We start from the raw sequence: 15,107 nt of genomic DNA, 5'->3' as shown, positions 1-15,107 counted from the left end.
TCCCCGGCCCTGCAGCGCTGTCCCCGGCCCTGCAGCGCTGTCCCAGTGCCGCCGGTTCGCTGTGCCCGCGTTCCGGCCCGGCGCTGAGCGGGGCGGTGGGCGCCGTGAGTGAGGGGAGGGGAGCGGGGCGGGGCCGGGGGCCCGGGAGCCGCGTTGCCATGGGGACGGTGCGCGTGCGCCGCGCGGCCGCCATTGTGGGGCTGTGAGGGGGTGGGGGTCCCTCAGCCGAGCCCCGTCCCTGTCCAGTGCTGTGAGCGGGGACTGCGGTGGCTCTGCCCCGAAGCCAAGCTGTGTCTCCCACCATTACCAGTATCTTCTCCGCTTCTCCTTCCCAGCGAGGGGATGTGACAGCGAACGCGTCAGTTCTGGTGACACGGAGAAGCTCAGGGTTTCAAGTCTCAATTAGAGTCATTAATGCTGGAAAAGCCCTCCAAGATCATGAAGTCCAACATTCGACCTAACACCTCCATGTCCAAGCTCTCCAGCAAGTGCTTGTTGTGTTACTGCTAACAAGTGTTTGATTTAAACACAGAGCACTGCTTGCTCCCACAGAGGATGCTGTATTTGCTGACTGACAAGTCAGATCCAGTCTCCATCCACAACCTTGGGATATTTATCTCTGAATTTGGCACAGGGAGCCGTGCTAGGCAGTTTGTTTTATCCCCATGGGGCTCCTCGGGCCCTTGGCAAGCTCTGCTTGGTGTCAGAGCACAGTGCTCCAGGCATGAAGATTTCCCTCTGCTTTATCTAAATGAAATTCAGGGGTTGTCTCACACCAACCAAACCATCACAGATATGGCCTATGAAGTATTTACAGAGGCAATTTGCAAGTTATGAACTTCCCAGGGAGTAAGTTAACTTCACGTTTTTAGGAGTATTGTTGGCCAATGCAAATAACAGTGACAGTATGATCCCTTGGACAGTTATTTCAGTCCTGAACAACACAGTCACCAACCTCTGATGATCCTTGTGGATCTCTTCCAACTCTGGGTATTCTGTTAAACCTCTGAACCAGAACTCATTCACTCACATGTTTCACTGCCCAGAAAACCATGTGATTGTAGCAGAAAATGTAAAGGTTTTCTGTGAGGGTGAATTATCCGACCTCTTCGTTTAGCTGCAGTTCCTACTGTGTTGTCTCATCAGGGAACAGGAGGAAAGAATCCACTTTAGAAACACTTTGAGAGGTCAATATCCACAAATGTGCCTATTCTTAACTACTTTTTTTGCATAAAGATCCAGTGAAAACAAAAGTAAACATTAATGATGTGGAAGGTTCCCTGCCCATGGCAGGTGGGTAGAATGAGATGGTTTTAAAGCTCCATTCCAACCCAAACCATTATGAGATTCTATGACTTTGTGATAATTTTATCTATCCTTTGAGTAGTGAGGAGGGGAATGTGAGGGAAACAGGGAAGAGGAGTCAATCCAGCTGAGAGCAGAGGTGCCTTTGCTGTGTTCCTGTCCTGTCCCTGCAGGCAGAACATGGGAACATGCTTGGAGAGAACACAGTTCCAGCAGTCTGGCTAAGAATCCCTAAATATGCTCTATAAATGAGGGGCTAAACTGCCCCTGGGGTGTGTGTGGTGAGTAGGGCAGAAAGCTCTCAGCCCTTTCTGAACTCAGGTGGGAAGGAATAGCTCCAAACCCACAGATTTTAACATTTCCTGCTGGGAGTGCTGTGAACTCCACTGCACACTCTTTGTCCTTGTTTTGGATTGATGTTATCTCATGTTTGGAGAGGTGTCCTTAAGCTCATCTTTCCTTTGCTCCAAGGCAAGCTGTCCCAATGGCCTCAGAAGGGCAAAGTGAGGGTGCAGAACAAGCAGCTGAGCCTCCTGCAGCTCCTGTGCAGAGGGACAGGACATTCCAGTGGGGAGCCATCCTCGCTGCAGTGAAAGACCAGCTCCCATCCCTGGACTCCGACTCCTCCACTGTAAGCACTGCAAATCTGCTTTTCTTCCCTTCTGGATCATGGAAAAAAACTCTCAAAAGCAAGAGCAGGTGACCTTACCAGGCATTTTGGGGTGGCTGGTGTGGTGTCCTGGGTGGGCTGCCTGTCCTGACTATGGAACATTGTGTGTTAATCCACAGCCTTCTGGATTATCCTTAATTATCAGGGTGTAATTGCCACCTTCTCTCCGTGTATTCTTTGGATTCTTCCCCTCTGCCCAGCTCAGGTGAGACCCCACCTGCAGAGCTGCCTCCAGCCCTGGTGCCCAGCACAGACTTGGAGCTGCTGGAGCGAGTCCAGAGGAGGCACCAGGATGATCAGAGGGATGGAACAGCTCTGCTGGGAGCCGGGCTGAGAGAATTGTTCAGCCTGGAAAAAGGAAGCTTCGGGACAACCTCATTGTGGCCTTCCAGTGCCTAAAGGGGCTCCAGGAGAGCTGGAGAGGGACTGGGGACAACAGATGGAGGGACAGGACACAGGGAATGGTTCAGACTGATAAAGGGCAGGGTTGGATGGGATATTGGGAAGGAATTGTTCCCTGGGAGGGTGCCCAGAGCAGCTGTGGCTGTCCCTGGAGCCCTGGCAGTGTCCAAGGCCAGATTGGACAGGTCTTGGAACAGCCTGGGACAGTGAAAGGTGTCCCTGCCCGTGGCAGGGGGTGGAACAAGATGGGCTTTAAGGTCCCTTCCAACCCAAACCATTCTGGGATTCTGCAGACAAGAAATGCTTCTAGGGAAGAGGAGGGTAGTGGGCATCTCACAGAATGAACCCATGTTCCTTCTTAGTTTGCTCAGTCAAAAATACGGTGTGAAAGCAGCATCCTGCTGATCTGAAAAGAAATAAAGAGGTTTTATGCTTGGCAGCATTGTGCTATTCATTCCAAGCATGTCCTTGCCAGACAGTAGGCCTGGTGGGATGGCTTTCGGTCTGTGAAGATCACAGCAAAGTGATATTCCTGAAGACTTGATGGTCCACTAAAAAAAAGCATTTTTGGCAGATATTTCAATCCCAGGTTCTGCTTTTTTTCCCTGCCTGTAATTCTCCATGAGCCATGTTGCTTTTTCGTGCTTTTTACCTGCCAAAGAAGCATAATTACAGAAGCCTTTTCATATGAAGTGTGAGACTGAGAGGTGGTGTGCAGCATTTTTGACTGGTACAGGTTTTTCACTTGCTGGGCCTGGGCCAGGCTGTTCTTGGCTGCTGAGCATCTCTCTTCACCACAGCATTGCTCTGGTGCTCCTCTCTAGTCTAAGGTGCTCTGGCATTGACTTTTCTGAGGGGATAATATCTCTCAAGATTTGATTATTAGTTGCCTTTTGTCCAAATCAGAACATTGAGTTAATTTTCAAACATGTATAAATTGAAATATGTTTTGAACACACACAGGATATATTTTATCCTGACTTAGTGTGGCCATTAATGGTACAAGGAGAGTCTCGTGAGATGTGAAAGAGCCAGAAATGCCTCCAGTGGGTATTTATGATTTATTATTAATCAATGATCCAAAGCAGTGTGATCTGGTGGATAAAGTGTTGATGGGGATTCCATGACTTGGGTTCTGCACCTGGATCTCTCACCATCATGCTGGACAAGCCATATTCCCTCAGTGTTCTCAGTTCCCTCCACCTACACTGTTTTAATTATTTACAACAACCCTTGCCTTTTAACACGTGTCTCTACAGTACAGATGAAGGCCCAACACTGAAATTATTTGTAGGCTTTCTTGTTGAGTAAATACTATCAGGCTAAGCCAGAGGAGCAGCTCCATATTTTGGTGCCAAACACCATTGTATAACCCTAAAGCATGCTGACCTTTTTTTTTCTTCACTCTTTACAATCTCCAAATTCTCTGTTTCTATCCCACGTGGAAAAGATTTCCTGCAGAAGGAACTGAGGCAATCTGTTTGGCACTTCATTTGCATTCAAAAGATCTGCTTGTGTAATCCCTGTCCTGCTGAGGCTGCAGTTCCAGGGCTGCACCTTTGTCCGAGGAGTTTCCACGTGTGGAAAGATCCATTTGTGCATCTGAGAGCTGTCACCTGAACGTGCTCTGCTGCCACCTCCTAAAGTGGCACTCACAAATGTGTTTTATGCCCTGAAGCCCTTTCATTACCCTGATATGCAATTTATTAAGAGGAAAGATCTTCTGTTGCAGTTGGCTTCGTGTTAAGTTGATGACACCAGAGAGTTCTCCGCAGTGTGAATTCCCAAAAATGCACACTTGCAGAACAAAGGGACAAGCAGGAAAGTTGTGTCCTGACTGCTGAGGAGGTGCTTAATCTCCCTTTGGTGTCCATGCATAAGGATTCATCTCCAATGCATATCTGATATTTAAAAAAGGGATTTTCAGAGCTATCTAAATGCTGCCCAACCAAACACAGATGCTGTTTGCATTCTGAACAGGAATCAGGGTCCTGAGGGCAGTGAAAAGCCTTCATGGCCCTGCCTGGCCTCACCTGGGGCTCCCAGCAGCTCTATTTAAGCTCAGCTCTGGCCCTTCACTCCCTCTCTGAGCCATGCTGGTTTCTAGTTATAGTCCTGCCTGAGCCAGACTTTCACCTGTGAATTGACTTTCAGGCTTGATTTCTGTTCCCTCATCACTCCAATATTGCCCAAAGATTTGGAGTTTTGACTTGGCCTGCTTGCTCCCCCTGGTCTGTCCTGTTTGTTCCTCTTGGGTGCTGTGGGACTGGGCTTTCCCTGGTGAGGCCTTGCCTTTCCAGTCTCTGAGAAGTCCAGAATCCCAGAATTGTTCGTGTTGGAGGGATCTTAAAGCTCATCCATTCCCACCCCTGGCCATGGGCAGGGACACCTTCCACTGTCCCAGGTTGATCCAAGCCCCATCCAGCCTGGCCTTGGACACTGCCAGGGATCCAGGGGCAGCCACAGCTGCTCTGGGCATCCTGTGCCAGGGCCTGCCCACCCTCCCAGGGAAGGATTCCTCCCCAGTATCCCATCTATCCCTGCCTCTGGCAGTGGGAAGCCATTCCCTGTGTCCTGGCACTCCAGGCCCTTGTAAATATTGAGCAGCTCTGCTCTTGCCTCTCTGATGGTGAATGAGGTAGTGCAGAGAATCACTTGGGAGTTAGAGAACTTCCCACACTTTCCATGGCTTTTCTCAGCAGGATGTTTGTCATCAACCTCCCTGGGAATTTGATGCTTTACATGTTTTTTACATTTGTAGCTTGCTGAAATGTTGGGTTGGTGATTCTTGGGCTACCAGACTGTCCAGTAAAGGTGTGACTGCAAGGAAACTTCTTGTCTCTGCACTTCAAGAGGTGACAACATGAGAGTTGTCACTGCAAACCAGATATTCTAATATCAGTGAGTATTGCAGTCTCCTGTTTGATTTCTCTCTTTTTTTTTCTGTTTGCAGTCTGATTGTGAGAGTGATGAGGAGCTTTTCATCTTCCAGCGGGACCTGCCAAACTTAATTCCGGACCTGTCGGAAGAACTGATGATGTTTTCCCTGGAAGACTCCCAGGAGCAGGTTGGGACTGCTGTGTGTGGGCTGTACTGTCACCCCTCTCTTCTGGCTGTCCCCAGTGTGGGCAGCTGCTGGTGTTGGACCTATTTGTCTGAAGTGCAAAAGTTTAGTCCTCAGTATTTTCTCCCACTAGAAAATAGGATTTTTTTTCTCTTTTTGCAGTGGCCCTTTCAAGTTTTATCTGTTTTTGAGATTTTAGACCTTTTTTGTCCCACCTTCTGGTAGTTTTGATTGTCCCTTTACTGTTTTTCTTTCCTGTGCACTAACACTGTGCAATCGTTTTATGTGTCTAGAAGATGAATTAGGACAGTGCAGGAAGGAGGAAAAGTATGACATTTACTCTTTGAACAGCTTTTCTGGGATAAAATAATCACATTGTTCCTTCAGTGATGAAGATAAATCCATAGAATCACAGAATGGTTTGGGTTGGAATAATGAGCACGTGTAAGAAAAAGTAATTTAAAGGATGTTTAGCACTTCCTGAAATTAAAGTTTCTGGAAAGTAAACAGTCTCACTGTTTTCCATGAGGGATATGGTGTGGGTTGTTTCCATATGGTGTCTGAGTTGGAGCTGTTGCCTTCCAATCACTCTGTTTTGGTTTATTATCCACTTCCAAAGCTCAGGGAGATGTGACTTTCTGCATGTTTGTGCTTTCTCTACCTGTAGCAAATCCAGGAGACAGAAAGACTTCCATGGGAGATCTGGAATAGAGACCTGGATAGTTTTGACTTTCAGGAAAAAACTGATGGTGCCCAAATCACTGCAAAAGAAGATGTACAAAAGATTAAAGATGAGGCTCCTGAACTTGCCAGCCAGGCTGAAGAAATGCCAAGCCAAAAGGAAGCTGTTCTTGGAGAGTCTCTTGCAGATTCCACAGATCACCTTGAGGAGAAAGAACTGGGCAGGACACAGGCCAGGGAAAGAGAGATCTCCTGGCTTAACACAGCAGTGCCTGTGGAAGAGCTGTACAGTAAAAAGGAGAGAAAAAAGCTGATAGAGACAAAGATACTCTCCAAAATCATTCTGAAGCCTTCCCCAAAGCAGGATGTCGAGCCTCCCTCCCATGGCATCAACAACGGCCTAGGAAGACATGCAAAGGAAAAAGCCTCCTCAGCTGAGCATCTTGGAGAAGTGACCCCTTTGTCATTGCAGGCAAGTGACCCTAAAATAAAGCTTTGGGGGTTGCTGCTTGTGGGGTGGGGGCACAATGCAGTGCCTGCACAACCCTACTGCAGCGAGGAACTGAAGTTCTGACACACCACAGGGGGTGTGTGTTACACAAGTACCTCAAGCTGGCCCAGAGCTGCCAGCACAAGTCCAAACCAGAGGCAAAAGCCATGGCTCAGCAGCAAGGCCCATGGAACCATAGCATCTGTCCCTGGGAGTGCACAGAGTTTTTCAGGTCCCAGGCAGACTTTGCATTAAAACAAGGAGCTTGCTGACCTTCCAGTGTAGTGCTGCAGGTGAGGAGGTGTTTAGGGTTGTTCTGAAGTCCTAAATCTCACCCACCTAAGGCAGGTGGGATGAGCAGCTCAGTGTTAAGTGGGATGTGGCCCAGGGTGGGGAGGTGGTTCTCTTCAGTACTGAGTTACAGATCTGCCTATATTGATTTTTGAGTTCATTAGGACTTAATCAGCACAGAACAGGGCCTGATCTTTCTGTTCAAAGCCTTCCACAGGTCAGAGTACAGATGTTTCCCTTCCCCTTTCATGTATTCACAGAAATGAACTTTTTGATGTTAGAGTCCAGGCAAATCATGCAGCTGCTGGCCTGTGAGTTAAATTGGGCTGCATCATTGAAGGGTGTTTTTTCAAGTGGGTCTGGATTTAATGCCCAGCTCGCCTCATAGAATTCAGTGGCTCTGTTAATTCAGGAGGCACTATTTGCCTTTCAGAACCTGTTTGGTATCAGTGGCTTCAATGTTTCTGATGCTCTTGAGTGAGTTCTGAGACCAGAACCCTCTTTGGGGGTTCTCACTTTGGGGGTTGTTGCTTCCCAGCTCAGCCAGGCACCTCAGTTTGTGTCAAGTTGCTAAGCCTAATACACAGTTTCTTCTTGGTTCCTACCAGTTCATTTGAAATTTCTTTTTCTTAAGTTCCTTTCTGTATTAGAGATGGAATTGTGGAAAACTTCACTTTTTTCTTCTGGACCTTCTGGAACTTAAACCAGTGCTGCAGTGTTGGAATAGATCTAATCAAGGTTCAGATATGTGTGAAGATTTATTGCTCAGGAAGGAGGGAGAACCTTCTCTTCAACAAGAGGGACAGATGCTGGAGGTTTTACAAGGTGAAACTGATGGATTTGGAGGCTGCTTCTGCTTTTTTAAAGCCCATGAGTGGTTGTGTGAAGTGCATGTTTGTGGCAGTGGTGTCATTGTCACAACTCACAGCCTCCTTCTGTTCAGTAAAACTTGTAAGCACTTCTAATTTCTGGTGATGATATTTCATATGGGCGTGGATACTTTTCATTAAAACTTCAATTTCAAGTAATGTTCAGAGGGGAGAGCAATGAGTGGTTTAAATGCACGTGGACTTTCATGGCAGGCTCTTGTACCTGAGTTAGGTGAGTGTGCTCTCAGCCAGGGCATGTGGATTCAGAGCAAGGAAATGGATGATCCTCTCTTCAGGGTGGGGAGAGCAGCTGTGAGGTGTCATCTGATACTGGCTGTACCCACAGGAATGGGAATTTACCCTGCTCAGAAGTTGGAGGGGGAGGAAAAGGCTCATCTCAAAGAACTGAAGAGCCAGAAGTCCTTCTCCTGTGGGTGGCAGTGGGAAGTTCTCACATTATTCAGGATCAGAATGCACATGCTTGGCCTTGTATCAGGCCACTTTAAAATCTGTTCCACTGTCTCCAGTGATTTTTTGTAGACTTATCAAAAGGGTTCATGATTCTCAGAGAAAAAGCCTCAGCAGAAGTAGCTGAAGCAGCTGGAGGGATGCACTGTCTGAAGGGATATAATAAATGCATTCCTTTCCTTACAGCACTTCCTCTGGAATTGCTGAAAGCATGCTGGCACTGAAATTAGGGGTAGTCTTTTGGGAGTAAACTTTCCATCACATTTCTCTTGTTTTCTTTCAGAATACTGAGAAATGGGATCTAGACAAGAATCCTGAGGAGCTGGAGCAGCAGAGAGATAAAACTCGTGCAGAAGTTGCTTTCTTCCCAGCAGATTATGGTAATGTCACTAGCTGAAAGTGCATAAAAATAAATAAAACTCAGGTTCCTGTATTTAAGTCATTCCCTGCAGCATAATTTTGAATGCTTAAATTATAGTGGGTTTTTTTAATGCTTCTAACACATTTAATTAGCTTCCCTCAAGATTTCATCTTGGTTTCCTAGCCTGAAGCCAGTGCTTTGTGGCCTGCCATGGGCCAGACAAGCCAGATGACAATATTATCTTTATCCTTGCCCTGCTGCCAGGCTGTAGGAAAAGGGACAGTGTGAACATGGGGAATATTGGGTGATTCCATGGCAGAAGACCACAGCTGATGATTATTTGGTTGCTCTTCCACAGAGACCTTCAGGAGGAAGTCTGAAGATGAGCTTATGGAGAGGCTGGCAGAGCTGTGTGCCAGGCAGTCCAGGACAGGGTCCCCTCTCTGTGAGGGGCCACCAGCCACGCTCTGCTCCTTGCAGGGACAGCAGGACAATAAGTAGGTCCTTTTCTGTCTCATATCCCAGCTAATCCTGGCTGCCAGAATGGGTGCTTGGGAACTCCTGGCTTTCCATAGGAGTTTTCCTCTGTAGCCTTGCAGAAAGCTGCTACTGGAGTTGGAATATTCAGTCATTCAGAAACATTTGATGATAAACACCTTGGCTTCTCCATCAGCCTTACCAGACACTTGGGATAAATGGGAAAGGCAGGAAAATGAGGCTAAGCCAATTATCCTCTAGGGTATCAATTTCTCTTACTGGTACCTCAATTGAGCAGAAATACACAGGATGATTTTCTGTGCGTGTCAGTGGAAATGTCAGTGCTTCTTGGAGGTTTCTGTGGGCAGGAAGAGCATTTTCAGGCTGTTCAGAGGGAACAACATCAATGGTGGCAGCACAGAGGAAATAATGAGGGAAAAAGTGGAAGGGAAGGTAGGAAGTATCCTCATTGCCAGAGCAGGGAGAGCCACTGGGATGATTTGCACGTTGTGTGCCTGGGAGGATAAAACGGAATTGCCAGAAGAGGCAGACAGGAAAGGGGGCCTTGTTCTTACACTGAGATGTTCAAAGTTGTGACCTCTCTTCTGCCATATATGCCTGCCTTTGTTCTCCAGAACAATTTGGTGGTGCCATATTTTGAGAACTAAATATCCCTCTTCATCCTGCCTGGGATCTGTGTTCCTGGGGGAAGCTGAAGCCTTGGATTTTGATAGTAGGCAGAAGCAGAGTCCAAATCTGTGTGGTAGCCAAGCACAAAGCTCCTTTCTCAGGAGAAATCCACTCCCTGCAGGATTTCTTGTGTGGAGAAGGCAGAGGACATGCTGAGGTGGTGTTTTCTATGTGCAGGGATGTTGCCTTGCTGTCATCCCCACCAAGTTCTCTGAGGATGGACAGGATGAGATTCCAGGGCCTGCCAAAACCTGCAACTGTGTACATAGATTTGAGAGATGCTGAGCCACAAAAGGCAGTGACATTCCCTGAAGAGGAACAAAGGTAAATCCTGGCTTTATTGGGGGTGAGAAATAAGTAACAAAAAAGTGAGAAACTTAAACCTTTCTGAATCTCATACTTGTGAAATGTAACTTGAAAAATGTTCTTTTACACAAGAAGAAACCTTGTAGTTAATAAACAGATAATAGGTAATAAACAGGTAAACATTTTGGTCTAGTTGCTTGAATACTTTAATTTTCTATTTGCTGGAGTGATAGTGTGAAAAACTCTCCAAAACACCTGGAGATCTTCCCTGGAAGCCTCTCTCCCTTTTTCCTCACTTTCTAAATTTGCATCCTTGAAATGACCAAGAGCCAACACTCAGTTGAAACAGGGTTAATTAATATGGTCTGATTGTTTCACAGTGCAAGTGACAGCTCCTCCTCCTCTGAAGAAGAAGAAGAGAGTGTGACGATTAAAGATGAAGCAGAAAGGAGAAGGTAAGATTCCTCAGCAGGACCCTGGTTCAAGTGATATGATATTCAGGTTTTCTGAAACTAAAATAATTGCCCTAACAGTGATCAGAGTGAACTTAAATATCTCCATTCCTGGCCTTCACAGCAAAAAAAAAAAAAAAAACAAAACCAAAAAACCCAGTAATGAAAGTGCTCCAGAGTGGCCCCAGGAGGTCACTCTTTTCCTGTTGCATGGTAAAGCTACCAAAGCTAGAGAATAGTTGTTTATCCTTGAGGCAATACTTGCACGTGTCCAGCTGCTTGGGACAGCTCAAAACACAACCAGAGGTGCCCTGGGGGGCTGGAAAATGCAACTCTTTCTCCAAACCTGTGTGAGTGACACCAGAACTGTGTTTGACATGACTCAGAACCAAATCTGGAAGTGTTGTAGGGAGTTGACTCAGACCAACCTTTATTTTTAGAAATAATAACATAGAATGGTGAGAGATTTAAAGAGAATATTGACGACATTGGGCAGGGACCTTCCCAATTCTCCTTAATTGGAGGGGAAAGGGGAGAGAGTGTGATGGGTGGAATCCTAAAGTAGAAATTCCTCAACAGGCACAGATGTCAGCCTTTTGTTGCTGAATGCATGGATTCATATCCATAGGTTATTAGGCATTTGTTTAATTTGAAGCAGAGGTGTCAAGTTTAACCATCTTCCTGCATTCATGCTCTGGGTTCCATTTGGAGTTCTGCAGCCTGGAAGTCCAAACCACAGCAGTGCAGGGGACAGGCAGGACATGTGTCTTGTTGTGCCAGCCAATTGCACTTCTTTTAATGGTTTGGAAGAGGAGATGATTTGACAAGGAACAGAGCCCAAACAACATAATTTAGAACATCTAATCCAAAACCAGTAGCAGGGACAAGGTGATGCTTGGGGAACTCTCCCTAGCACTGACACAAATTCAGCAGTTCCATCAGGGTAAATCTGCAGTGATGGAGAGCAGAGCTTGGATTTTGATTCCTTAATTTTGATACCTTAATGTTGCTAAAGAACAAGTAATGCCTGGCAAATGATGCTCAGTTCTGGTTGTAAATAAGAAATCCTCTTGGTCTCAGCATGGCAAACTTCTGATCTCATTCCCAGGGGATCAATGCAGTTTCACTTTTATCTGGAACAAATTATTAAACAGGAATTATTCTTCTGTACATGTAGATTATGTCATGGCAGGACATTCCACTATCATGATAATGTGCTTGCTGACAGTTTAGCAGTCTCATTGAGGAAGTTAAGCCAAACACTCAAAAATTCTAACAATAATTAAAAGAAACTTTTCATTTGCATGTATTTGAACCCCACCCCCTGTATCCAAAGGGGACAAAAATCTATAGGCTCTGATTTCCATGCCAACCATACATTTGTTCAGGGCTCTTCTGGTAGGTGTTTGTGTTGTGCCTGGATGCAGAAGAAGTTGCCAGGAAGATGAATTTTATGTTCTGGCTGTGTAGTGGTTTGTGTCACCTGAGTGCTGGTGCTGCTGTTACCCACAGTTACTGCTCCTGTAGATGCCCAGTCCTTGTTTTGAGCTCTCATTTGTAGGAGAAGTTCCTCAGAGAGTGAGTTTATTCCTATAGTGCTTTATCTTGATGAAATCAGGTTTTTATTTCCTTTGCAGGAGGAATTGCTCAGGGAAAAGCCTGTTACTGCAACAACTCCGAGCAGCCCGGAAGGAGGCCTTGGAGCTTCTTCATAAAACGTCTGTTCCAGCTGAGAAACTGCATCCAGAAAGGCTGGAGGACAGAGGTTCCTCTCATATAAGTCAAAAACAATCTCATGAAGTGAGGCAAGAGACAAATGAGGTGGTTCCCAGGAAACTGATAAGATTGGAACCAGGCAAGGAAAGTCCTCCCTTTCCAAGCTGTGGGGACAACAGAGCTGACACAGAAAAAGAGAACAAAATGGAAACTGAGGAGATTCAAAATGCAGGAAATGCTCCAGAGTGCCCTCTAATTACAGCACAATTGCCAAGGTATCCCACAAGAAAAGTAATCAGCGGGTTTGGATGTGGCTTCTCTAATTGTCCAGGATTAAAGAACATTGCTTACCTGGGCTGTGACTTGGAGCAAAAGGATGGCTGGTTTTGTTACCTGGAAAGAACAACAGTCCTGGCAGCTACTGCTGGAAGGGTTAGAGGCAGCCTCAGTGGGGCCTGGCATTAGATGAGCTATGGCACATTGTAAATGGAGCCTTTTTCTTTAGCTTTTCTTCTGTAGAAGAGGAGGATAACACAGTATTGATCTCCTCTAGGAACAACAGCACAGAGCTTTCCTAGGCACAGCTTCCTAGAAAATAGGGCTGGAAGGGTCAGTCTCCCCATGCCAGTAAAGAGTGAGGTAAAATCTAATATCTCCTGGCTGATCTTTATAGAACTTGGTCTTGAAATCCTCAATGGTGAGGATTCCTTGACTCCCAGGTAGTACATTTCACTGTTTAAAATTATCCTTAGAGTTGTAAAGATTTTCATTAAGTCTAATTTAAATGAGCCTCTCTCCAATTTAAGCTTATTTTTGTTGTGTTCCCAGAAGGAATGGATAATGGTTTATTCAGTTTCTCAGTATAGAACACCTTTTAAAAACTGGAAGATGTATCAGTCTCCCCTTGTAATTTTTTCTTCCAAACAAAGGAATTCTGACTCTTTGCCACCAAGAAAAGTGCAAGATCTTGAAGTTACAAAGTACACTTGTGAGGAATGCCACAGGAATATCTTGGAAAGCTTTAAAAAATAGAAATAAGAGTAATATCAATTGAGGAAATTGCAGAGTTATTTGGGCCTCTGCCTCCCTGGGCTTAGTTTAATGTAGTGTATTCTGCAGAAGGTCTAATTTCAAAGTGAAATCAGGTGGCTGCCTTGTGCACCTGCCCAACTATTTGGGAGAGCTCCATTATGCTGCCTTTTCAAAGGTTATATCCTGCTATTTTCGGAGTGAAATTTAACATTCTGACTTTGACATATGAGCCCTGGAAAGAATTAGGATCTGCCTGCTCTGGAGACTGTTACTGTGTCAGAGTTAAACACTTTCCTGCCCTGCCACTTAGACACCTCAGCTCCTGTGTACTTGCTTTAAATGGCAGGTGGTTGGTGGCAGGGCTTTTTCCCTCTGGAATTCCTGACATTAAGCTCATTGCTTCCATCAGGACTACTAAACTCCATTTTGATTACCTGTTAGCCTGAGATGGCAGCCCATGGCCAGGCAAGAATGTGGGTTATTTATTGTCTCTGAGTAAGAACTCAATGGTTTGAAATGTTTTCCGTTTTCTTTCTTGCTATTCTAATTACTGCTGAGGCACCTGGGGCTGGAAGAATTCAGAAGAAATTCAACTTTGTATTTGCCATGGAAATGGCAGATGAAATCTTCCTGCAGGCATCCAAATGTAGAAAGATGGGAGGTCTTGGGGTCAGGGGACGTTTCTCTCCTATCCTATCCTATCCTATCCTATCCTATCCTATCCTATCCTATCCTATCCTATCCTATCCTATCCTATCCTATCCTATCCTATCCTATCCTACCCTACCCTACCCTACCCTACCCTACCCTACAGCAAATAGGAAAGGAAATGGGGTTAGACTGGGAATCTTGGTGTGGGGATGGGGAGTGACACATCACAAACACATCTCTGCTTAAAGGAATGTTGATCTCCAGATAGATCATCACCACTTATCAGAAGTTTGATCTCTGCTCCTTTTCTTTGAGGTTTTTTTCTTTTTCTTCGAAGATGATTTCATCCACTGCCAAGTTCTTGTGTCCCCCACAAGCACCAGAATTGCTTTCTAAATCTATTTTAGCCTTTCATGTCATGATTCCCCCTCAAGTGTGTGGTGTAAATATGAGAAGAAAAGAAGTGCAACCACATGAACAAGTGGCTTTTTTACCCAAGTGAAAAGCTTAATCTGTGTATTTTTCAGGAGAGAAGGAAGTGAAAGAGAGCTATCCCAAAAGGAAGAGGAGATGAAAGAGAGGCAGAGGAGATGCAGATTGCAGGAGCAGCTGGAGCAGTGGCAGCCTCAGCACTCGGTGTGTGGGAAGCAGCCCATGGCAGAGAACACCCCGCTCCTCTTCCACATGGTCAGTGGCTCAGGGTAGGCTGGGCCTGGCAGGGGCTCCCTGCCACGGGCAACTGGGAGCAAAAAGTCTTTTTTATTGCATTATTTCAAATCTGTTTGTCATGGAGCAGCATTACCTGAGGAGAGGAGCAGCCCTATAGCTCTTCTAAGGGAAGGGAGAAGAATTCCCCACTTTCCTGTGCAGGGAGAGCTCCCCAAGCAGCTGCCCTCCAGTTCTGACCTGTCAGGGCTTGCTGAAATCAGTGGCCTCAGTGTCATCTACTTCACAGGAGCCAGAGTCTCCCACATGATTTTTCATAACTTTTTCTAAAAAAGTGAAGTATTTTTACTCTTTCTGCTGAGTCCTGTCTTGCTGTCTGCCCCCAGCAGCTTTATAGTTCACTTTTGTGGGTAGGTTTTGAGGACTGTGGGTTTAATAATAGGTTTTACTCTGATAAGGGGTATGAAATGATCCTGATTTTCCCCCAAAGCCTAAATATGGCTTGGAGGACAGGGA

General features: G+C 45.9%; 1 protein-coding gene across 1 annotated transcript in view; it reads left to right on the top strand.

Annotated features, from left to right (window-relative positions):
- Nucleotides 1-4,524: 4,524 nt before the first annotated feature.
- The window catches only part of DNAAF8 (dynein axonemal assembly factor 8), a gene marked incomplete at its 5' end in the record, with an annotated part of 84,515 nt that continues 73,932 nt past the window's right edge, over nt 4,525-15,107 (top strand). The window contains 9 exons of the mRNA XM_069030254.1: nt 4,525-4,608; nt 5,331-5,444; nt 6,109-6,594; nt 8,524-8,620; nt 8,960-9,098; nt 9,946-10,092; nt 10,455-10,529; nt 12,164-12,517; nt 14,453-14,612. Coding sequence (XP_068886355.1) covers nt 4,525-4,608; nt 5,331-5,444; nt 6,109-6,594; nt 8,524-8,620; nt 8,960-9,098; nt 9,946-10,092; nt 10,455-10,529; nt 12,164-12,517; nt 14,453-14,612 — 1,656 coding nt within the window. The remainder of the gene's footprint in view (nt 4,609-5,330; nt 5,445-6,108; nt 6,595-8,523; nt 8,621-8,959; nt 9,099-9,945; nt 10,093-10,454; nt 10,530-12,163; nt 12,518-14,452; nt 14,613-15,107) is intronic.

Source organism: Aphelocoma coerulescens, chromosome 14 (assembly GCF_041296385.1).
Source record: "Aphelocoma coerulescens isolate FSJ_1873_10779 chromosome 14, UR_Acoe_1.0, whole genome shotgun sequence".
NCBI lineage: Eukaryota > Metazoa > Chordata > Aves > Passeriformes > Corvidae > Aphelocoma > Aphelocoma coerulescens.
Note: the sequence above shows the minus strand (reverse complement) of the source record. Positions and strands in the feature narration are given on the sequence as shown.